Source organism: Lepus europaeus, chromosome 9, assembly GCF_033115175.1.
Source record: "Lepus europaeus isolate LE1 chromosome 9, mLepTim1.pri, whole genome shotgun sequence".
Taxonomy (NCBI): Eukaryota; Metazoa; Chordata; class Mammalia; order Lagomorpha; family Leporidae; genus Lepus; species Lepus europaeus.
Window position 1 is genome coordinate 53,831,512 of NC_084835.1, and position 25,232 is coordinate 53,856,743.

General features: G+C 38.0%; 2 protein-coding genes across 4 annotated transcripts in view; both read left to right on the forward strand.

Annotated features, from left to right (window-relative positions):
- The window catches only part of LOC133766538 (contactin-associated protein-like 3), a 181,170-nt gene that overhangs the window by 62,600 nt on the left and 93,338 nt on the right, over positions 1 to 25,232 (forward strand). For all 3 annotated transcript variants that reach the window (XM_062200213.1, XM_062200212.1, XM_062200214.1), the window contains exons 2-6: positions 7,885 to 8,032; positions 18,271 to 18,474; positions 19,227 to 19,411; positions 20,238 to 20,381; positions 24,431 to 24,692. In XM_062200213.1, the coding sequence (XP_062056197.1) occupies positions 7,885 to 8,032; positions 18,271 to 18,474; positions 19,227 to 19,411; positions 20,238 to 20,381; positions 24,431 to 24,692 (943 nt within the window). The remainder of the gene's footprint in view (positions 1 to 7,884; positions 8,033 to 18,270; positions 18,475 to 19,226; positions 19,412 to 20,237; positions 20,382 to 24,430; positions 24,693 to 25,232) is intronic.
- On the forward strand, positions 2,297 to 5,467 carry LOC133766537 (SWI/SNF-related matrix-associated actin-dependent regulator of chromatin subfamily A containing DEAD/H box 1-like). The gene is given in 4 exon segments (XM_062200211.1): positions 2,297 to 3,115; positions 3,117 to 3,518; positions 3,520 to 4,081; positions 4,084 to 5,467. Coding segments are annotated over 4 exon segments (2,508 nt in total). The 5' UTR covers positions 2,297 to 2,653; the 3' UTR covers positions 5,166 to 5,467.

Sequence of the window (25,232 nt, forward strand, 5' to 3'; positions counted from 1 at the left end):
CCTAAAACTGCAGGATCCATGTAGATGCCTGGAGAGTTGGGGTGCACACACCCCTGTCATCTCCCCATGCCAGGGTTCCAAGCCACAGAAGCAGTGCTGGCTCCATAAACAGATTGGCTGCGGGCATAGTGCTAAGCATAGTCCCAAGAGTTTACTCAGCTCTGAGCAGAGGTTTGGATCTTTGACCTATTGCGAGTCGATTTTTTAATAGGTGTAAGTAAGGGCCTTCTTTCATACTTCTGCATGCAGACATCCAGTTTCCCCAACACCATTTATTGGAAAGACTGTCCTTTTCCCAGGGAGTAATTTTAGCTTGCTTTTCAAAGATTAGTTAGTTGTAGATGAGTGGATTAATTTCTGGGATTTCTATTCTGTTCCATTGGTCTGTGTTTCTATTCTTGTGCCAATATAGGATATTTTGATTATAACGGCTCTGTACTATGTCTTGAAAACTGATACTATGATACTTTCAGCTTTGTTTTTGTTGTTTAAGATTGCTTTGGCTATTCAGTGTCTTTTTATGTTTCTATATGAATTTTAGGATTATTTTTTCCAGCTCTGTGAAGAATGTCCTTGGATTTTGATTGGAATTACATTGAATCTGTAAACTGCCATGGGTAGTATGGGCATTTCGATTATATTGACTTTCTAATCCATGAACATGGAAGATTTTTCCTTTTTCATATCCTCTATTTCATTAATGTTTTATAATTTTTGTTGTAGAGATTTTTCACATCCTTGGTTAAATTTATTCCAAGGTATTTAAGATTTTTTGTGGCTATTTTGAGTCAGATTGATTTACAAGTTCTTTCTCAGCCTGAGCATTTTTGGTATATAAGAATGCTATTGAAGGGCTGGCACTAAGACTCCACCTGTGGTTTTGACATTCCACATGAGCGCTGGCTTGAGTCCTGGTCGCTCCTCTTCAGATCCAGCTCTCTGCTTTAGCCTGGGAAAGCAGTAGAAGATGACCCAAGTGCTTGGGCCCCTGCACCTGTGTGGGAGACCCACCTGAAAGAAGCTCCTGGCTCCTGGCTCTTGCCTTTGAATTGCCCCAGCTCTGGCCATGTGGCCATTTGAGGAGTGAAGCAACAGATGTAAGACCTTTCTCTGTCTTTCACTCTCTCTCTCTGTAACTCTATCTCTCAAATGAAAAAATAAAATCCTTTAAAAAAAAAGAATGCTATTGATTTTTGTGTGTTGATTTTATGTCCTGCAACTTTGCCAAATTCTCTTGTGCATTCCACAAGTCTCTTTGTGGAGTCTTTGGGCTCCACTATATAAGGGTCATGTCATCTGCAAATAGGGATAATTTGGTTTCTTCCTTTCCAGTTTGTATCCATTTGATTTCTTTTTCTTCTTGAATGGCTGTGGTTAAAACTTTCAAAACTATGCTGAATAATAATCGTGAGAGTGGTCATCCTTGTCTGGTTCCAGATCTTAGTGAAAATATTTCTGGCTTTTCTGAGTTCGATATGATGCTGGCTGTAGATTTGTCATATATTGGATTGATTATATTGATGTGTATTCCTTCTATACCTATTTTTTAAAGTGTTTATCATGAAAGGATGCTTTATTTTATCAAATGCTTTATTCTGCTTCTATTGAAACAATATGATTTTTATTGTTCATTTTGTTGATGCGATATAACATGTTTCTTGATTTACATGTGTCAAATCATCCCTTCATCCCACTTGACTTGAGTGGATAATCTTTTTAATGTATTGTTGGATTTGATTTGCTAGTATTTTGCTGAGGATTTTTTAATTTACCAAAAAAAAGGCACAAAGACATAGAAAATCTGAATAGAATAATAACCAAGATTGAATCAGTAATAAAGAGCTTCCCCACAAATAAAAGCCCGGGATTGGTTGGCTTCACTGCTGAATTCTACCAAAACTTTTAAAGAACAACTAATTCTTTTTTTTAGATTTATTTATTTATTTGAAGTCAGAATTGCACAGAGAGAGGAGAGGCAGAGAGAGAAATAGAGGTCTTCCATCCAATGGTTCATTCCCCAATTGACCGCAACAGCCAGAGCTGCGCTGACCCGATGCCAGGAGCCAAGAGCTTCCTCTGGATCTCCCACGTGGGTGCAGGGGCCCAAGGACTTGGGCTATCTTTTTCTGCTTTCCCAGACCATAGCAGAGAGCTGTATCAGAAGTGGAGCATCCGGGACTCCAACCGGCACCCATATGGGATGCCAGAGCTTCAGGCCAGGGCATTAACCAGCTGCACTACAGCGCTGACCCCAGAACAACTAATTTTAATTCTTAAATTCTTCAAAGCAAACCTGGACCGTTTTCGCTTTGAGAAAAGGAGTAAAATTGAGGAAGTGCCCGAAGCAACCCCACAGCCCTCCCAGCCTGGCCCTTCTTCACCAATTTCTCTTAGTGCTGAAGAGGAGAATGCTGAAGGGGAAGTTAGCAGGGCAAACACCCCTGACTCAGATGTAACTGAGAAAACAGAAGATTCAAGTGTTCCAGAGACTCCAGACAAGTATATCATATTTCAAGAATCAAAGAGGAATACAATATATTGATTTGTCTTCTGATAGTGAAGATGTTGTTTCCCCAAATTGCTCCAATACAGTTCAAGAGAAAAAATTCAACAAAGACACAGTGATTATCGTTTGATAGACTCAACAAGTACCATGGATGGAGCAATTGCTGCTGCCTTGCTGATGTTTGGTGATGCAGGTGGTGGGCCCAGGAAAAGAAAATTATCTTCTTCTTCACAGCCATATGAGGAAGATGAATTTAATGATGATCAATCTTTAAAAAAGACAAGAATAGATCATGGTGAGGAGTCAAATGAGTCTGCAGAATCTAGCAGTAATTGGGAAAAGCAGGAAAGTATTGTACTAAAATTACAAAAAGAGTTTCCAAATTTTGATAAGCAGGAACTGAGAGAAGTACTCAAGGAACATGAGTGGATGTACACTGAAGCTTTAGAAGCTCTAAAAGTGTTTGCAGAAGACCAAGATATGCAATATGCTTCACAAAATGAGGTTCCAAATGGAAAAGAAGTTTCTTCAAAGGTCAGAATTATCATAAAAATACAACTAAAACAGAAATTTTCCATGAAACCACAAAATGGTTTTAACAAGAAACGTAAAAAAAAACGTATTTAATCCGAAGAATGTCACTGAAGACTCGGAGTATGATTCGGGTTCTGATGTTGACAGTTCCCTGGATGAGGACTACAGCAGTGGTGAAGAGGTGATGGAGGATGGCTATAAGGGTAAAATTCTTCACTTCCTTCAAGATGCCTCAATTGGTGAGCTCACTCTGATTCCTCAGTGTTCTCAGAAAAAGGCTCAGAAGATAACAGAACTCCGGCCCTTTAACAGTTGGGAAGCTCTGTTCACAAAGATGTCCAAAACTAATGGCTTATCAGAAGATTTGATATGGCACTGTAAAACATTGATCCAAGAAAGAGATGTGGTTATAAGGCTTATGAACAAATGTGAAGAGATTTCAAATAAATTAACCAAACAAGTAACCATGCTCACTGGAAAATGGAGGAGGCTGGAACATTGAACAACCCTCCATTCTAAACCAAAGTTTGTCACTCAAGCCCTATCAGAAGGTTGGCTTGAATTGGCTGGCATTAGTACATAAACATGGACTTAATGGCATTTTGGCATATGAAATGGGCCTAGGGAAAACTGTTCAAGCCATTGCTTTCCTGGCATACCTCTTTCAGGAGGGTAATAAAGGTCCTCATCTGATCGTTGTTCCAGCATCAACTATAGATAACTGGTTAAGGGAAGTCAACTTATGGTGCCCCACTTTAAATGTGCTCTGTTACTACGGTTCTCAAGAAGAACGTAAACAAATCAGATTTAACATTCACAGTAAATATGAAGATTACAATGTAATTGTGACCACGTATAATTGTGCAATCAGCAGTTCAGATGATCGTAGTCTGTTTAGACGCCTAAAACTTAATTACGCAATTTTTGATGAGGGCCACATGCTGAAGAATATGGGTTCCATCCACTACCAGCACCTTATGACAATTAATGCAAATAACCGGTTGCTGTTCACAGGCACACCTGTGCAGAATAATCTGTTAGAACCATGTCACTGTTGAATTTTGTTATGCCACATATGTTCAGTAGTAGTACTAGTGAAATACGAAGAATGTTTTCTTCTAAGACTAAATCGGCTGATGAGCAAAGTATATATGAAAAGGAGAGAATAGCACATGCAAAACAAATCATAAAGCCATTCATTCTCAGAAGAGTAAAAGAAGAAGTTCTCAAGCAGCTACCCCCTAAGAAAGATCAAATTGAGTTGTGCACAATGTCAGAGAAGCAGGAGCAACTGTACTTGGGCCTTTTCAACAGATTGAAAAAATCTATCAATAACCTGGAAAAAAGTACAGAAATGTGCAATGTCATGATGCAATTGAGAAAAATGGCCAATCATCCTTTATTACATCGCCAATATTACACAGCTGAAAAACTCAAGGAAATGTCTCAGCTTATGCTAAAGGAACCTACACATTGTGAGGCTAACCCTGACCTGATCTTTGAAGATATGGAAGTTATGACAGACTTTGAACTACATGTACTTTGTAAACAGTATCGACACATAAATAATTTCCAGTTAGACATGGATTTGATTCTATATTCTGGAAAATTCCGAGATTTAGGACATATCTTGTCTGAATTAAAACAGAAGGGTGATAGAGTGGTATTATTCAGCCAGCTTACCATGATGCTGGATATTTTAGAGGTTCTCTTAAAACATCATCAGCATAGATACCTGAGATTAGATGGAAAGACTCAAATTTCTGAAAGGATTCATCTAATTGATGAGTTTAATACCGATATGGATATCTTTATGTTTCTGCTGACAACAAAAGCTGGTGGATTGGGAATAAATCTGACTTCAGCAAATGTTGTTATACTTCATGATATTGATTGTAATCCTTATAATGACAAACAAGCAGAAGATAGATGTCACGGAGTAGGCCAAACTAAACAAATACTAGTTATAAAATTAATAAGCCAAGGGACAATTGAAGAATCCATGCTAAAAATTAACCAACAGAAATTGAAACTTGAACAAGATATGACTACCGTAGATGAAGGTGATGAAGGGAGTATGCCAGCAGATATAGCCACATTACTAAAAACATCAGTGGGCCTGTGAATCAGAACTGCAGATTCCTAAGTGATAAGGAAATATCAACTTGGTGCACTCAAGGACATTTACATTATGATGACCATGGGGTTTATGAACATTTATACCTTTTTATAATTTCCATATTGCATTTCTCGTAGTATGGACAACTTTTTTGCCACTAACTGAACTCTCCAGATGCTCACACATGAAATTTCGTAAAAAGCCACAAATATGTAGTCCTGAAGATGTTGAATAATCATTTTACAAAGCAGTTTTCTGAATGGGGATTAGTTGGTGATTGTTTGTAACAAATATGCTAATGCTTTAGAAATGTCAGTATTTTGTAGTTATTTCTACCTCCAAATATATATATATTGACTTTCACTGGATAATGTGTATAGATTTTTACATGTGCCTTATTTGACAATGCTTATGTCTTGTTTTTGCTTGTCTCATTTGAAGTTTTTTTTTTAATTATGTTGGTTTAAAGAATGCAGCTGTATAGATAATATATCTTTCATTTTATTGCTATTCGAAGCAGATGTTCACCAATGTCAACAAGAACTCAACCTGAATTTAAAGGTGGCATTCCATACACTAACATCCCCCAGGTCCTCTCAAGTACTTCTGTTAAAACAGATTTGTTTGGCTAGGCACTAAGTTGTTTTCCAGTGAGTAGTAACTAAAGAAGCCCTCATCCTGCTCCCTGGGTTAATTCTTTCTGTTTGTTTCCCAACTGCACTAATTGTGCTTCTTAATCTGCCTCTCGTGCATGTTCTCATTGACTTCCCTCTCCTGGCTTTTGCGTCTCTTAAATTGTTGCCCAGTCACTTCTGCTCCAGTTCTCTTCCTCTCTAAATACCAGTTTCTTCCTGCCACATCCCATATTTCAGTGAAATGGTGACATTTTTCTAACCTGGCAGAACAGATTCACTTAAAGCTATTTCACGTCAAAGCAGACTGGATGTGACTTCATGTTAAGGCAGCATTAGGTACTGCATGGAAATAGGTCATTAACTTTAAACTCTGATCAAAATATAATTTACCACTTTCCAGAATTTCCAGTACAGGACCGTCTGAAGAGAGAGCCATTGTTGAATTCCAATTCAGTGTAGGTGACATAGTGAAATTTAGAAGTTGTCTATTTGATATTTAACTCTTTATTAAATCTTTCTTTAAAATTTTGCCTGTCAGTCCATAATGCTGTTTTTATTATACATCCATTTCTTTGTATAACTTGTGAGTTTCATGTGTTTTGTTTTTATTTTGTAAATATCATTATAAATAAACTTATTTATAAATCAGAGACTTGTTAATTATTGGATATCACACTTTCCAAGGCATCCTAACTTGCTAAGATGCTAGGTAATATAACCCTTTGGACTTAGAAGATGAACAAAACTCTTAATGTGATTCTTTAGACATTACAAACTCATGACTCATTAGACTTACTCAACCTTGAAGCTATATTGAACACACTGAATATGCTTTAGTGTCACAGGGCAAAAAAAAAAACTGCAAATGTTAATACTACCTCTTGCATTACCATACCCAAGTCACATAGTCAAATTGTTGGGAATATTACCTTTTAAAAATCTCATGGATTTCTCATAACTTTTCTGTATTAATGTATTTTCAGTGATAGGCTGTTTCTTTTGTTGTTGTTGTTGTTGTTGTTATATTTGCATTATTATCTCTAATGAAAGGTAGTTGGGTTCTCCCTGTAATGCTCTATTGTGTCTTGGGCTTAATAAAAATATTTGTGATCATAAAAAAAATTATTCAAAACAATTAAAAAGGAGAGAGCCCTTCCAATTTAGTTTGATGAGGCCAGCATTACCTTAACTCCAAAACTGATAAGGATGCAACAAAAAATAAGAATATATAGACCAAAACCCTGATGGACTCATGATCAACTTTTAAGTCTACTTTAAGACTTTATCCTTTATAAGGATGCTGCTCTGTGAACCCTTTACCCCACCTGCCCATGAACTCTCTTTTTTATGTAATATCCACATGCTTCTTTAAGTAACACTAGTCAAGGGAGTTTTTAAAGATTACACAGCAGAATAGCAAGGTAAGGAACAGATGCTGAATATTTGGTGTTAACTTCAGTTTATTTTTCCCCTGTGAATGGTCAAGAAGTGAAAATTTTACCTTATTATTAAATTACTCATTGCTGAAGAATCTAAATAAATTTATATGTTCAGAAATGCCCATCCTTTCCTTGTTCCCACACATTATATTTTGAAAACCTGAAATTAAGACAAAAAATATTTCAAACAATCTTCTCCTCCTGAGTCTAGAGTTTCTCATCTGGAAATTAAAGGTGTAGGCTGAGGTCCCTTCTAACTCCTGGATTCCAGGATTCTTATTATGTGTCCTGTGTCCATTAGCTCTGTGCTTTATTGGCCTGCATGGTGTGATTTCATGGGGGCATCTTCAGTAACTGGAGATGAGGAAATGAATATTTCAGAAAAGCAAACTCAGTGGAGGCTGCCATGTTTATAGGCATTTTTAATGCTGTTGATGGAATCTCAGTGACCCTGTCGAAAAGAATTAGACAGGGGTGACTAACTCAGCAGCTGAGGAGACGCTGTCACATCCTTCCTTATACAACATTAGTGAGGGTTCTGTGAAGAAGACAGCCTTTTGTATAGCGACAAATCGCAGTGCTTTGTTCAGAGGCATGAGAGGTGATGGCATGGAGATGCTATTCTGCTGATCTCTTTGTGTTTTCTCCCAGGGTTTCCCAGGCAACACAAATGCAGACAGCGTGGTACACTACAAACTACAGCCCCCCTTTCAAGCCAGGTTTCTGCGCTTCCTCCCTGTGGCCTGGAATCCAAAGGGCAGAATTGGGATGCGGATAGAAGTGTATGGCTGTGTGTACAGTAAGTGGAATTTATTCGCTGCATGAAATCAATGTCAGCCTGAGATGTAAAATCCAGTTTGCAAACTGAACTTGACTTTGTGGCTTTAAACAGCTATGAAAGTAGAACTGATTTTTATGGAAAGTGTTTTTTGCTCTGCTCATGACAATGTGGACCTTTCTAATGTCTTTGTCAGTAGAATTTTGAGGTGGCCCCAAACTGAGATTTATTTATCTTTAGATTTCTAGAGTTTAGCAAAGTACTTGCAACATAATAGACATTTAATGAAACTAATGAAATTCAAGCTAACAGCAGGTAAAGCTGCTTTTTGGGAGCTAGGATGGCAGTCCCTATGGGAATATAATGGTGAAACTCGGGGGTTGATTTCTTGGGCACAACACAAAGCTCTCTGAGGTCTCAGTTCTATTTTTCTCCATTAACACCATTGTGAAACTTACCTTTGTAAAGCATGCTGTAGCTTCACTTGATCTTCATTTGGTAGGAACATAAGTTTATGCATTGATTTAACCTCTTTTCTCATCTGTTAGCTATAGTATGCATAGAAAGAACACAGCTGGCATGAATATAACATAAACAGCTAGTAGTGAAATTCTGTGTCAGGGCTCAACTACACAATCTCTATTTGATAATCCAGATACACTTGTGTTATTTACACAGTCATAAAAATTTTAAATTATTGTCAAAATATAACAAAATTTAAAATATCCTGTATAGACCTGAAGAACAATCCAAAGAATTAGTTGTATGGAAATGTTTTAAGCAGCTTAAGCTTAAACTTTTCTATCATACTTTGCAAAGGGTCACCTCATTCTCTGTGGAGTCATAGCATTAGCCTTGAGATTGTTAATAATATCTACCTTCCATGAACGATTTAATTAATATTAATTAATATTGTTGTTTACATTTTATTACTTAACCCCTGTACAAACCAATAAATTTCTAACTCTTTCTCTGTTTTCTAATGTTTGCTTTTCTGCAACGACTTAAACAAAATCATCTGTTTTTAGTATCAGCCTTTTGTTTCCCCTTCCATTGGTTATATCCTTTCTTTTCTGTGTTCTATTGAAACTATAGCTGTCCCCCATTCTTGCATGGGTAAGATGTCTAATATTTAGAGTTTTGGTTTGATGCTATGAAATTAACTTTCTTCTTGAGACAACTTCAGGTCTACTGACTTTAAAGCAGAATCTGCTGTTTGTTGGAGATTTGTCATTTGCTTGATATCCCTTCATGAATATCTATTACTCCAGCTCCTTGGGTTAGTGGTTGGTTTCAGGAGGATCAAAGCTTTATGCCTGCTCCCAGGAAGGCCAGAGGGGTATTTAGCTATCCTGGTTTCTGTTGGCACCATTAACTTCTGTAAATACATGAAAAAAATTACAGACAGATGTTACACCCCATCACCAACTAACTCGTAGCACATTCTTTAGAGAATGGATCTCTCTATTGTCCTTTAGTTCCTAGAAGCATAATTTTTCAAGTATATTTAAATATTGATATCATTGACAGTAATATAATCCTTTATGGTTAATTTTAATAGTGGTTGATTTTAGTATTTTCATTTGTATTTACACTGTCCTTTCTGTACCCAAGAACTTTACATATCATGGGATATGCTGATGCTTACAGGCAACATCTATTCCCAGATACATTTTATCTACTTTCCTTTAAAAAAAAACCCAACTTTTTCAAGGTATATGTTATTTGATGCTGGAATTTAATTTTAATTTAATTTATTTTTCACTTCTCAAATGGACAATACATGCTGGATTATGTCGAAGCCAGTAGTCAGGAACTCCATCAAAGTCTCCCACGTGGGTGACAGGGGTCCAAGCTCGTAGGACATTATTTTCTGCCTTTCTAGATGCATTAGCCGGGAACTAGATTGGAAGTGGAGCAGCTGAGACTCAAATGGGCATTCCGATGTGGAATGCCAACATCACATGTGACAGCTTAACCCACTGTGCCACAATGCCGGCCCTCCTTTTATCTACTTTCTCAAATTGTATTTAAAACAATGTACTCATTGTTTCTCTCAACATTATGAATTTTTACAGATTTCTGGCTTACAGTGTGCATCCTCTACTTCCATTCCTAGGTTGAGGCTGGGGATGGGGGATGCTCCTAGAATTCATCTGCACAAGAAAGCCAAGGGCTTTTTGTAAACACATCTCATTCTCTCTCTCTCACTCACTAGTTGCCCAATTTCTTTCCTCTTCATTACATTTCTGGAAACACAAGGGTCAGATATGTAGTTGCGGTAGCACCAGCACCTCATACAGAGCCAGGAATATCCTCAGTGTACAACAGCTCTTATTTCTGTGTTTTTTGTTTGTTTGTTTTGCTTTGTTTTAGATTTATTTATTTATTTGAAAGTCAGATTTACAGAGAGGGAGGGAGGGGGAGAGAGAGCTATTCCATCTGCTGGTTTATCTCCCAAATGCCCGCAAAAGCCAAGGCTGAGCCAGGCCTAAGCCAGGAGCTCATCCATGTCTCCTGTGTGTGTGAAAGGAGCCCAAACACTTGGGCCATCTTCTGGCACTTTGACAGCCATTAGTAGGGAGCTGGACTGGAAGTGGAGAAGCTGGGACAGGAATTGGTGCCCATATAGCATGCGGTCCAGGCACTGGCTTAGCCTGGTATGGCACAATAACAGCTCCTTTTTTTTTATTTTTTTTTTTTTTGCTAAAGTAAAAAAAGCCATTCAGAAAAAAACTCTGACAGCAATAATGAAATGGATAATTAATCTGAGTTTTAGATATTTTGCTCTATTTATTTTGCTCTTATATTAATAATTCAGGTAAAGCAGGTATCTTAAAAATCTTATATAATTTATTATTGAAAATAGTAACTCAATAATAAAACTCCATTAGTAATAGTAACATAAGACTATGGTTATAATCATATATTAATTTGATATTTGATGTAACCTTGTGTCATTAGAAAGGTAATTATATTCCAAGTAAGAAATCTGATCTATAGAATCATCACTATCTCAATATGCTATTACATCAAACTAGCTAACATCAGTGTCATCAGAGAAATACAAGTAAAACCACAGTGATAAATCACTGTATACCCACCAGAATGTTTAAAATTAAAAAGGGTGAAAACATCAAGTCTTTGGTAAGGATGTGGAATTCTCATATATCACTGGAAATATAAAAATAACATTACTGCTTTGGAAAACAATTTTATAAAAATACATTACTGGGGCTGGCACTATGGTGTAGTGGGAAAACCATGGCCTGCAGTGCCGGCATCCCATATGGGCACTGGTTTGAGTCCCGGCTGCTCCACTTCTGATCCAGCTCTCTGCTCTGGCCTGGGAAAGCAGTAGAGGATGGCCCAAATCCTTGGGCCCCTGCTGGCTCCTGGCTCCTGGCTTCAGATCAGTGCAAGAACCAGCAGATAGAAGACCTCTCTCTCTGCCTCTCCTCTCTCTGTGTAACTCTGACTTTCAAATAAATAAATAAATATTTTTAAAAAATAAAAATAAAAATAAAGTGACTGGTTTGGAAAACAATTTGGCATTCTTCTAAGTTAAACATACACTTACTATACAGTGCAACAATTTCACCACCACTTTTTTTTTCAATTTTTTTTATTTATATAAGCCTAACAAATTTCATGTATTTCATATAGACACATTTAGGAGCGTAGTGATATTTCCCACCCTAGCCTCCATCCCACCCATGCTCCCATCCTCCCTTCTCCTTCCTTTCTTATTCTTTTCTAATTTTTACAATGACACACTTTCAATTTATTTTATAATCATAACTTAAACCTCCACTAAGTAAAGAATTCAACAAATAGTAAAAACAAACACTGTTCCTCAACAGTAGAGACAAGGGCTATAAACAATAATCAATTTTCAAAATATCAATTTGGCTCATGTACAGTTTTTGTACTCTGAGTTACTACAGATCAAGGAAAACATGATATTTGTCTCTCTGAGACTGTTTATTTCACTAAGTATAATGGTTTCCAGTTGCATTTATTTTGTTGCAAAAGCAAGAATTTCATTCTTTTTTAAGGCTGAGTAGTATTGCATAGTGTTTATATACCACATCTTCTGTATCTAGTCATTGATTGATGAACATCTGGATTGATTCTAAATCTTAGCTATTGTGAATTGAGCTGCAGTAAACACAGTGGTACAGATAACTCTTTCATGTGCTGATTTAATTTCCTTTGGATTAATCCCCAGGAATGGGATGCATGGGTCAAATGGTAGGTCTATTTTCAGATTTCTGAGGAATCTCCATACTGTCTTCCATACTGACTGTACTAGTGTACATTCCCACCAACAGTGTATTAGTGTACTTTTTGCCCCACATTCTTGCCAGCAGTTATTGTTTTTTGATTTCTATATGAGAGCCATTCTAACTTGGGTGAGGTGAAATGTCATTATGGTTTTTATTTGCATTTCCATGAAATGCTAATGATCCTGAGCAATTTTTTTTTCATGTTTCTGTTGACCCTTTGAATTTCATCTTTTGAAAAATTTGGTTCTTCTATTTATTCTTTTTTTTTGTTAGTTGTACAATATTGATACACCACTGGTACAACTGGTATCAATATTGTTTATTTTTTCATAAAAGCAGCTCTTCATTTCACTTATCTTTTGTAATTTTGTTTTCAATTTTGCTTATTTCTTTCCTAATTTGAATTATTTCTTTTGCCCTACTAATTTGAGGTTTCAATTTTGCTTATTTCTTTCCTAATTTGAATTACTTCTTTTTTCCTACTAATTTGGGTTTTGGTTTGTTCTTGTTTTTCTAGGTCCTTGAGACATATCAATAACTCATTTATTTGATGCCTTTCCAATTTCTTGATGTAGGCACTAATTGCTATATACTTCCCTCTTAGCGCTGTTTTTGCTCTTTCTCATATATATATATATATATATTTGACAGGCAGAGTGGACAGTGAGAGAGAGAGAGACAGAGAGAAAGGTCTTCCTTTGCCGTTGGTTTACCCTCCAATGGCCGCCGTGGCTGGCGCACCGCGCTGATCCGAAACCAGGAGCCAGGTGCTTCTCCTGGTCTCCCATGGGGTGCAGGGCCCAAGCACTTGGGCCATCCTCCACTGCACTCCCTGGCCACAGCAGAGAACTGGCCTGGAAGAGGGGCAACCGGGACAGAATCTGGCGCCCTGACCGGGACTAGAACCCAGTGTGCCAGCGCCGCTAGGCAGAGGATTAGCCTGTTGAGCCACGGCGCCGGCCTGTAGCAGTACAAATCATTTAAATCTTACAGCAACCTGGTGTGAGAGGAATGTTTTACTGCTCACTTCACAGATGAGGAAACAGCACAGAGAATATATGTAACTTGAACAGGATACAACCAGGATTTGAATTAATGGAGTCCTATCTCTGAACTATTACACTATATTCTAATATGCCCCCAAATATATAGTGGTGCTAGACCAAGAAAGCACAGACTTAGCCTTAATACCGAAAAATGTATCCTCTGATTTATTTAATGGTAGTCAACAAACAGACAGCATTTCTGTTGTTGATGTTGGCAGAGTCGGTGATCAAAACTATAATCCCATTCATGAAGCTAGTAATTATAAACTAAATTCTTACAAAATTAGACACACATTTTCTACTTTAAATTAACAGCTGAGTTTCTCCATTTGTTTTGGATGGCAGATGCTATAATCTGGAATTTTTTAGGAACTTTGGTTTCTAGTGTAACCATATTAAGTGGCCTTAATTTTCTAGTACTTACTACATTTCTTACTTATATTACTTGAATTTCATATAAAAGTATTGCTCCCTAAAGCCTTCTGATAAAGATTTGTATTAAATGGAATATTGAATGCTGTTATTTTATTTTACTGTTTTCACTCAGGCATGTGTTATGTTGTATTATCTTCTTTATGGCTATGGAAACTTTTGTTTGCTCTTACAAGAGTTATAAAATTCTAAAAACATTTTGTGGATAAGTAGAGAAAAAGTTTAGATGACCTCTCACCACTGAGACATGAAAGTTTGCTTCTGCCTTGGATGAATCCTAATTTGGAGAAAGGGTAAAAATTCTCCCTCAAAGGAATTCTTGGACAGGTCTTTGCCACTTATAACTAGGCTAAATGCTTTCTATCCCAAATATAACTTTTTGTTTAATTTTATATTTTTAAGAATTGACAATTTAAAAAAAAAGAATTGACTTCACAAATCATGGCAGAGTATTTTATGCCTCTTTTTCAAATCTTGATTTTTAATCATTAAAAAATACACAGTTAGAGACATATGTTAAATATCTAGACATAGCATTAACAAACACATTGAAGAGAGAAACATATTATTTAAAAGAAAAAGAAGTTTTTAGGTAATTTCTCCATTTATCATTTTCCTGACAAATTTTTTGCTATTCTGTTTTGCCTGAATGAGACATTCCAGGAAATATACTTCTGTTGCCTAATATCCTCATGAGAGTAAGAAGAAAAAAGATTAAAATAATCCAGACAAAACCAACTCAAGAACAAACTTTTGATTTGCCAACTAAAAAAATAAAGCTTTAAGACCTGCATTGCATCAGAGCGAGTTTAAGCTGCCATTTCCAATGTAGCTTCCTGCTAATGGCCTGGAGTAAAAAAGCAGAAAATGGCTCAAATATTTGGACCCCTGCACCTACATGAGAGACCCAGATGAAGCTCTTGCCTCTTGGCTTCGGCCTGACCCAGCCCCAGCTGTTGTAGACATTTGGGGAATGAATCAAGGGATGCCTTGTCTATCTCTGTAACTCTGGCTTTCAAATAAATAAAATAAATCTTTAAAAAAATAAAAAAGCTTGTATGCTTACATTGTCTTTGAGCAACACATAAAATATAATAAAAGCATGGAGATCATGGTATTGCCAAAATGTGAAATTCTTTAGTCAGTCTTTTAAAATTTTCCTTAGCTTATTGCCACTTAATAATCATAGATGACTTTGTTCATATTTTTAAAGAGCTTTATTTACTTATTTGAAAGGGAGAACTACAGAGAGAGAGGGAGAGTCAGGGAGAGATCTTCCATCCACTGTTTTACTCCCCAAATGGCCAAAACTGCCAGCCAGGGCTGGACCAGGCCAAAGTCCAAGAGCTAGGAACTTCATCTTGGTCTGCTACCTGGGTGGAAGGAGCCCAAGAACTCAGGTCATCTTCCACTGCTTTCCCAGGTGCATTATCTGGGAGCCAGATGGAAAGTGGAGCATCTGGGACTCAAACCAGGTGGCAGATTTACCAGCTGTGACACAATTCGTTCAGAATTGACCAAAGACTTTTGTTTTTACCATGTAGCACACGATTAGTTATTTAACAAGGAATTACTATTTAGCTTATGTATATTTACAGATACAGTGGTGTCAGGATCTCAAGCCCAATGCTAGCCCCTGACTAGCAGGGGCAGCGCAAGTACTCCCCAACAAGGCGAACAGGAAGGGTAAGGTTGACGGGTCAAGAACACACCACAAGCACCCGTGAGTTCTGTGGAAGCAGGAACCGCTTTAGTGGGGAAGTGTACATGCATATAAAGCTTACGAAGGACATGCGCAGTAGGGGAGCCAGTCAGTGAAAAGGTCACGCAGGCACGGGTGGACCATGCACAGGGGCACATTAAGCGAGGCATAGGGATCATGCACTGTCCACGTGTCCGGAACTAAATCAGACCTATCCCTGCAGGTGGTCCAATCTTCCGGGGTTTAACCACAGCGGCCGCAGACACCCCTCCCCCCACCCCCATCATCCGCCAGGCACCTTGTTGTTAGGGACTATTTTAGGCAGTGCCCAATACAGTGGTATTTGTCATATATTTGATATATTATTTCTTTTTTTTTTTTTTTGACAGGCAGAGTGGACAGTGAGAGAGAGACAGACAGAGAGAAAGGTCTTCTTTTTGCCGTTGGTTCACCCTCCAATGGCCGCCGCGGTTGGCGCGCTGCGGCTGGCGCACCGCGCTGATCCAATGGCAGGAGCCAGGGGCTTATCCTTGTCTCCCATGGGGTGCAGGGCCCAAGCACTTGGGCCATCCTCCACTGTACTCTCTGGCCACAGCAGAGAGCTGGCCTGGAAGAGGGGCAACCGGGACAGAATCCGGCGCCCTGACCGGGACTAGAACCCGGTGTCCTGGCGCCGCTAGGCGGAGGATTAGCCTATTGAGCCGAAGCGCCGGCCAATATTATTATTTCTTCATAATTGCATTAGTCATTTTGAACTGGAATAAATTGGCCTAAACCAGCTTCCATATTGAATGATGAATTTGTCCCAAAGGGGCCTCCATATGCCATGAATTGTAACCTAGTTTGACTTGCACATAGTTTGTAAACTACCCTAAGAGTAGTTGGGGGCCAGTGCTGTGGCATAGTGGGCTAAGCCTCCACTTACAGCACTGGCATCCCATATGGATACTGGTTCGAGTCCTGGCTGCTCCTCTTCCAATCCAGCTCCCTGCTATAGCTTGGGAAAGCAATGGAAAATGGCCCAAGTGCTTGGGCCCCTGCACCTGTGTGGGTGATCTGGAAGAAGCTCCTGGCTCCTGGCTTCAGATCGGTGCATTTCCGGCCATTGTGGCTGTTTGGGGAGTCAATCAGCAGACTTTTCTCTCTGTCCCTCCCTCTCTCTGTAACTCTACCTCCCAAATAAATAAATAAAATCTTTTTTTAAAAAAGATTATACTCTTGTAACTAAGTAACTGAGCCTTAGCCAGTCACAGTAGCTAATCCCTGGTTCAGAGGCTGAAAGTTGCCAAATTGTGCCCAAATTAGGAAAGTGCCTGTCTGCACAAATTAGGTAATTTCCTTATGTTATTTCTTGCCCTTCTTATTATAAAAATTGCTCAACAAATTGTGGACAGGGTCATTCTGAACTCTGGTTTAGAATGCTACCCTGTTTTGAACCTTTCTCTTGGTCAAGTAACCTTATTCAATTGAAGTGGTCTCAGTTTTCCTTTTAACACTCCACTGTGAGAACATTGAACATGTAAATTTTCAAATGATAGCTGCTCAGGTTATTGTATGTGTTTCAGATAATCCAAATGAAATGGACAACTTCAAAAAAGTAGCTGTAATATTTTCTGTAATATTTCCTGAAATCAAATGATAAATAAATAATCCATATCAGCTGATTAGCTTCAAATAACACATATTATTACGTTTTGGGGGTATGTTCTTTTATTATAAAAACATATAGTTTTTCCAAGGAAAATTCCTTCTTTTTACTTTTGGGTAACGTTTATCTTCAATTGATTTTGCTGAATGTTCTATCACAGTATTGCTAAAATGCATCTTTTGATGAATTAAGTGTTTATGAACTTCATAGTGAAATCATAAGACCCTTTCAGAGACCTGAGAGAGAATGACAGAAACATAGTTCTGGCAGTCCTAAAATAGTGTTATTCAGGCCATGTTCCCTCACCAAAGCAGTAATTCTATGGAATGTGTGTTTGTAGGTATAATATACAAAGTCTTCACTGAAGTGATTGCCTATGTAAGAATTAAGAAGAATGAAAGCTACTGGAAACAAAGCCATTTAAGTTAATATTGACTGTAAAAATCATCTTAATTTGGCCAGCACCGCGGCTCATTAGGCTAATCCTCCACCTGCAAGCACCGGCACACCGGGTTCTAGTGCCAATCGCGTCACTGGATTCTGTCCCGGTTGCTCCTCTTCCAGGCCAGCTCTCTGCTGTGGCCCAGGAGTGCAGTGGAGGATGGCCCAAGTGCTTGGGTCCTGCACCCACGTGGGAGACCAGGAGAAGCACCTGGCTCCTGGCTTTGGATCAGCGCGGTGCACCTGCCGCAGCAGCCATTGGAGAGTGAACCAACGAACGGTAAAGGAAGACCTTTCTCTCTCTCTCTCTCTCTCTCTCACTGTCCACTCTACCTGTCAAAAAAACATCATCTTAATTTGTGTAGTAGAGATAATTTCCTGCTGATTTTAAATCAAACAATGCAGATTGAGAATAAATAGGCCACTATAAAGATAGGAGCCATTGGCAGTAGCTCAATGAAGGTGATTCTAGATGGTAAAGTTGAGAAAATATCAGAAAAGTCTAACAGTGGATGCCAGGTACTGATATAAATCATGACACAAAGTATGTTATTGTTAGTTTTTCCCTTCAAGGAACAGACCACAAACATATTGTGTGTGTGTGTGCACGCGTGCTGTGGTCTATTGACTCACACATTTTCAAAGTGCTAATAGACAGCATATTTATATTTAGAATTACTTTTTAATATCATCTTTCCTAGGGTCCGAGATGGTTTATTTTGATGGACCAAGTGTTCTGCTGTACAGATTTGATAAAAAATTTGTAAGACCAATAAGAGATGTTATTTCTTTGAAATTTAAAACCATGCAGAGTAATGGAATTCTACTCCACAGAGAAGGACAACATGGGAACCACCTCACTCTGGAATTAATTGAAGGAAAGCTTGTCTTTTCTCTTAATTCAGGTAAAATGTATTTCTACTTTATACCAATAGTTGTAAAAATCTGTTTAGATGAAAGCATATTTGTGGTACCTAAGCTTTTTACAGTTAGATAAAGTGAACATGTGATACACAAATGGGGAACTATTTCTGCCAAAGGCCATTTGGATATTTATAACATCATTTGTGGGTTTCACAAAATTATCAACTAAAATTAACCTTCTATAGATTTGTTGAATTTTGAGCCCAGCCTGAAGTTGCCTTTGCAGGGCCAGACCAAATAATTTCATGGGCCTTAATAGGCCTGTGGGCTGAATATTCTCCACCCATGATATAATATATTGTCCAAGTCAAAATACCTAATTCCAACTATGATTTATGCAGTAGCATATATCTTGACAACTATGCAAGAAAGACAGCATATATATATATATAAAACATACATGTGATATATTAATATTACATATAATCCTGCAGACAAGAATAGGTCATAGTAAAATTAGGAGATAGTGTTGATAATGAGATTCTAGCAAAGAAAGTAATTGCAAAGTAAATGTATCATGAATAATAAATTACTCAAGCAATTTCAAAAAAATGTAGAAATGAATTAAGAAGGAATGCAGAAAGTAAACTAACATTGTGTTCAAAATGAAGAGAAATTCAGATGACAACTATGTGGAATGTAGGTATGGACATAAACTGTAATGCTGAACTAACAACGGGTAGCTGTGATTTTGATCAGAAGTAACAGAGTTGGATTTGCCCTCTCTTTTAAGGCAATGTTAACCTGCCTTCTACTAAAGCTCAATCAAACCTCATCCTGGGCAGCTTGTTGGATGACCAGCACTGGCATTCTGTCTACATTGAGCAACTCAATACACATATCAACTTCACCTTGGACAAGTACACTCAGTATTTCCAGGCCAAGGAACACTCTGGATACTTGGATCTTAACTCTGAGGTTGTTATGTGTTGTGTAATTTAAATGGATTATAACCTGGGGGGAAAAAACCTCTAATCCTAGAGAAATACTATTTCATAATAATTTAGAACTATGCTGATTTGTATATAGTAATAGATATGTTCAGGTATGACTAAACTGTTTATTAGCTATAATAGGACAATTTATTGTTATAGATAATTTTTCTATGAGAGTAAATAACCAATCACAGTGTACACTTTATGAAATTTTTTACAAATGAAGATATTTCAGGACAAAAAGCAATGTTACTAGATATATTCCTTTCAAATTCCATCTGGTTTTTTTGCATCTATTGTTTGGCTGTGAAATAATTCTGGAGAGTTTTTTTCTTATCTTGGTATAATCTGAACCAATTTAGCATTACATAGGATCACTTTGAGGAGTTAAAAACATTTTCCTACCATTAGATTGGTTAAATAAGAATGGAGTCAAATGGACACATGTAAACAATTTATTACTGTTTTCTAATGGTCTAACATTATTTCTGGCAATGCACTGACCATATGACTCTAAACTATAAAAATAAAAATAATGTCTATTCTGCCAGTTTCTTCATAGGACACTATGAAGTATATATGAATGATCAGAACAAACTTGGAAAGCTGTGACATTTATATGGGATAAATGGCTTTGTAATATAATACCTACTGAAGACTCTGATCCTATACCAGATTATCATTTTGTTACCTTAATTTAGCTATGTAATAGCAAAAATAATACCCAGTGCAGAGATGGGCACATTGTGAGCTTCAGGCCAAATCTGGTTATTTTGGTTTATTATTATGTCACTTTCTTTTATTCTAAGATCAGCTTTGGAGGAATTCTAACAATTGGAAGATCGCTTGCGTTCTCACATAAAAGTTTTCAAGGCTGTTTAGAAAATCCTTATTATAATGGAGTGGACATTGTTGAATTAGCCAAGAAGCACAAACCACAAATCCTCATTATGGTAAGGAAGACTAAATGGGAAGAAAAGAGAAAAGGAATTGACACTGTTTTTTGTGTTTCTGCATACAAACATCCCTTTTATCTCTCCATCTGATCTAATATTTTTAAAAATCAAGTCTTTTTTAATTCCTTGTTTAAATTAATATTTTAAAATGGATAGGAAGTTAATGTCTAATAGGATGCAGGTTTTTTGTTTTTTGTTTGTTTGTTTTTGTTTGTTTTTGTTTTGACAGGCAGAGTGGATAGTGAGAGAGAGAGACAGCGCCACGGCGCCGGCCAGAATGCAGTTATTTTTATGTGAAGTAAAACAAAAATAATTTTCTGTTTTTGTATAGGAATTAGAATTCATTGGCCAGCGCCGCGGCTCACTAGGCTAATCCTCCGCCTTGCAGCGCCAGCACACCGGGTTCTAGTCCAGGTCGGGGCGCCAGATTCTGTCCTGGTTGCTCTTCTTCCAGGCCAGCTCTCTGCTGTGGCCAGGGAGTGCAGTGGAGGATGGCCCAGGTCCTTGGGCCCTGCACCTGCATGGGAGACCAGGAGAAGCACCTGGCTCCTGGCTTCGGATCAGCGCAGTGCACTGGCCACAGCATGCTGGCCGCGGCGGCCATTGGAGGGTGAACCAACGACAAAAAGGAAGACCTTTCTCTCTCTCTCTCTCTCTCTCTCTCTCACTGTCCACTCTGCCTGTCAAAATAAATTAAAATAAAAATAAATAAATAAATAGAATTCATGTCTCCTGTATTTTTGGTATTATTATTTCCCTAATGAATGATTCCTTAATCAACTGGAAGTGCTTCTAAATTGATTAATAAACTTTTTCAGTGTTTACAATAACTATGTGTAACAATAACTATGTAAACAATAACTATGTTTTGAGTTGAAATATGGAAATATGTCATGAGAATATATATTTGTATTGTCTTAAAAGGTGTTTTCTTTCCTGTTATATGCTGGCAAAGAATAGGCTCATGGGTTGTAGGATGAAACCTGAAATTACCTTTAGCTCTCTGTCACCAAGCTAACATATCACCTAAGAGTTCACATGTGGGGAAAAGAAAAAAAAAAACCTCCATGAGACCCCATGAACCTCTCAGGAAAAGTTTAGGGGGAAGAAGTAGGAGAGAAGTCTAACCTGTACTTGGAAGCACCATTCTGAGATAATACAAATAAAAAATGCTTGAAAAGAGAAACACCAAAGGAAAGAGGTTTTAAGAAGACTCCACAGATTACATACCTTTCACAATCTGAAAAAAAATGAAGGGGATAAATTAAAAAATCACTACATAAAGTTATTGACCATGGAAAACCTGAAATATTAACTGTAGCTCAAACAGGAAAGAAAAAGAAGACATAGTTTCCTGAAGTTGACTTTGTTGGAGGTGCTTTACTCAGAAGCCACCTAAATATAAAGATTTGTTTGGCCAATAGGTAGCTGTGTCAACAATCCTAATGTAACACATTCTGATCTTAAAGCTGCTTTTTAAACGTAATTCTTGATGTAAAGAAGAATGCATCGTCCCCTACCCCCATCTATGAGCTATTATCAAGGTTCCTGTCATTGAGGTGAATGGGAGTTCACTGAGACTTATGACACACAAGGAGCCAAGACTATCTCAAGAAAATAAGAACTGCATTTCATAAAAATTTCATATTATTCTGTATTATAGTTGGAATTATTAATTTATTATAGCCAATCAGGAAGACACAATTATGCCAGTGTCTCAGGCATCCTGACTGCCACCCTGAAGAAAACTATATGCTAATTACATTATACAAAATCATTTGAATATGTACATTTTACATGAAAATAACCAAAAAAGAATGTATTGAATATATAACCATTAATATGTTAACATATATATTATGTTAAATATACAGTGTTAGATATGAGCACATTCTGAAAATTATCACAATTTTGTGTGTTCTTTATACTAGTAGAAAAATGGGTATTTCAATATTTTTAAAAGGAAAACATTTTAAAATATATTTTGTTGGCACAGGTTACAGAACTGGCTTATTTAAGTAATGATTACTTGCCTATGGAATGAGGGTGTCCTTCTTTGTTATTTTAACAGACAGGTACCCATCTAAATAAAGAAGTGATAATCAAGTGATTAAATTTATATTATTGGTCAGTATCTATTACACTTAAGCTTTTGGTATTTAAATCGTTACTACAAATATTTTGATACAGTGAAAATTTCATATTCTACAGAATTAAAAAATAGTCAAGGTAAGTGTTCTGATTTATGTCTATAATTACAATGTATATTATTTTAAAATAAAAACAATAGTTTCTGATGTTTGTTAACACAGAATTTTTTTAAGATTTATTTATTTATTTGAAAGGCAGAGTTACAGAGAGGCAGAGGCATAGAGAGAGAGAGAGGTCTTCCATCCTCTGGTTCACTCCCCAAATGGCCACAATGGCCAGAGCTGGGCTGATCCAAAGCCAGGAGCCAGGAGCTTCCTTTGGTACCCCACGAGGGTGCAGGGGCCCAAGGCCATCAACAGGGAGCTGGATCAGAAGTGGATCGGCTGGGACTCGAATCTGTACTCATATGGAGCGCAGGTGGTAGCTTTTATCTGCTACGTCATAGCGCCAGCCCTAAGACAAAATTTTTTCAAACTATGATTCAGTCTGAAAAGTGATTTTTGAATAAGATTTAATTATATTACTTGAACATCATAGTTACAGAGAAAGAAGGAGAGACAGAGAGATAGAAAGATCCTTCATCTGCTGGTACATTCCCCAAATGTCCGCAGCGGCCATGGCTGGGCCAATTCAATGCCAGGAGCCAGGAGCTTTTTCTGGGTCTCTCACGTGGTTGCAGGGGCCCAAGTACTTGGGCCGTCTTCTACTGCTTTCCCAGACCATTAACAGAGAGCTGGGTGGGAAGTGGGGGAGCTGGAACTGGAACTGGCAAGCCTTGCAAGCAGTGGCTTCACCCACAAACCACAGTGCTTGCCCCAAAAGTGCTTTTTTAAAATTTCCACCTGCAGTGCTGGCATCCTATGTGGGTGCTAGTTCAAGACCCAGCTGCTCCACTTCCAATCCAGCTCTCAGCTCTGGCCTGGGATAACAGTACAAGATGGCCTGAGTCCTTGGGCCCCTGTAGCCGCGTGGGAGACCTGGAAGAAGCTCCTGACTCCTGGCTTCGGATCGGCCAATTGGGGAATGAACCAGCAGATGGAAGACCTCTCTTTCTCTCTGCCTCTCCTGCTTTCTCTGTGTTCCTCTGGCTTTCAAATAAATATAAATAAATATTTTTTTAAAAATCTGCAGATCAGTGATTTTTCAGCTTGGCTTTATCTTGGAGTTGCCTGAGGAAATTTTAAAACTATTGTTACCAGATGCATTGCATGAAAAGAAGTGAATTGAGGGCCAAACACCCAGCTGAGGCAGCCAGCCTTCCCGGGGTCCTTTGCGAGGCCACAAGAGGGAGAGAGGAGGAGTCTCGGGCCGGGAGGCCTTGGACCAGAGGGTGACAACAGCTACAGCAAATGAAAGAGGGTTGAAGGAAGTTAGGGAAAATAATATATTTGGCTGATCATCAAGATTTCCAAGGGTGTCTTGAAACTGGTTGATGGTGAGCCGTTTCCTCCAAGGCTTCACTGTTTACCCGTACTGCGTCATACTTCCTGGTCAGGTCTTGGGATTCCAGTCATTTACCTAGAGTCAGTCCCTGGAATTTTTGGCACCTTTTGTTGAAGTGCAATTCTGATTATTCCACAGGATCAACAGTCAGCTTTTGTTAATTGGAATGTGAAAACGGAAAGGGAGCTGTATTCAAAGTACAGGCAGTATAGGCGTGGAGAATTTCACCCAAAGTCAGGGCAGGGGGCCCGGGGAGCCACAGGGTTAGATTTGCCCGACCATGATAAAGCTTATGTTGGAAAATAGTGTGAATGTCATAGATTTAAGCTCTATGAGCGCAACTTAATTTATAAAACTCTGGATTGATAAGAAGTCTTTGTGAATCTGCAAAATCTGTTTAATTAAATGGAAGCGCAAAAGGCTCTCAGTGTGCTCCTCTGTTTCAATTTTAGGGAAACGTGACCTTCTCCTGTCCACAATCACAGATTGTTCCTGTGACTTTCTTGAACTCCAAGAGTTATCTGGCACTGCCTGGCAATTCTGGAAAGAACAAGTTCTCCGTCAGTTTTCAATTTCGAACATGGAACAAAGCAGGACATTTGCTTTCCAGTGAATTTTGGCATGGCTCAGGGAAGTTTGTCCTCTTTCTTCAGGATGGAAAACTCAAACTGAGCCTCTTCCAGCCAGAAGAATCCATAAGGAATATCACAGCAGGTAATGGATGTGTTGCCACAATTGTATAAGTTAATTTTGTAATAAGGTGTGAAGTGAGGAAATGACATACTTGATGCCCCTAAATGGGAGGAACTGGATAGGTATTTCCTTTTAAGTTCCTCCAGACTGTTCACATGTGGTACTCACAACCACCATTAAATTGTTCTTTTATCCAAAAGTGATTATGCAGTGATACTTCAGAAAGCTTCTGGAAAATAGAATTAAAAGATAAATTTATTTTGCTACAAAAAACTTTTGAAACCCATGCATAAAAGGGAGTCATCACAAAGTTCATGGATAATGCATACGGTGCAAAAATTACTCATGGATTTCAAAAATGCTTCATACTTACCTTTTAATTAATGCTCAAACTTACCTTTTAACTCCATTTTTCCATGAACTCTATGAAGTAACCTTGTAAGGAGTATTATGGATACTTCTGCAGGTGTATATCAACCTGAAGCTCCATTTCCTAACGTACTCCATACTCATCCTCCTTTTCATAGAACCACAGACAGAACATCATGAAACACTCACATA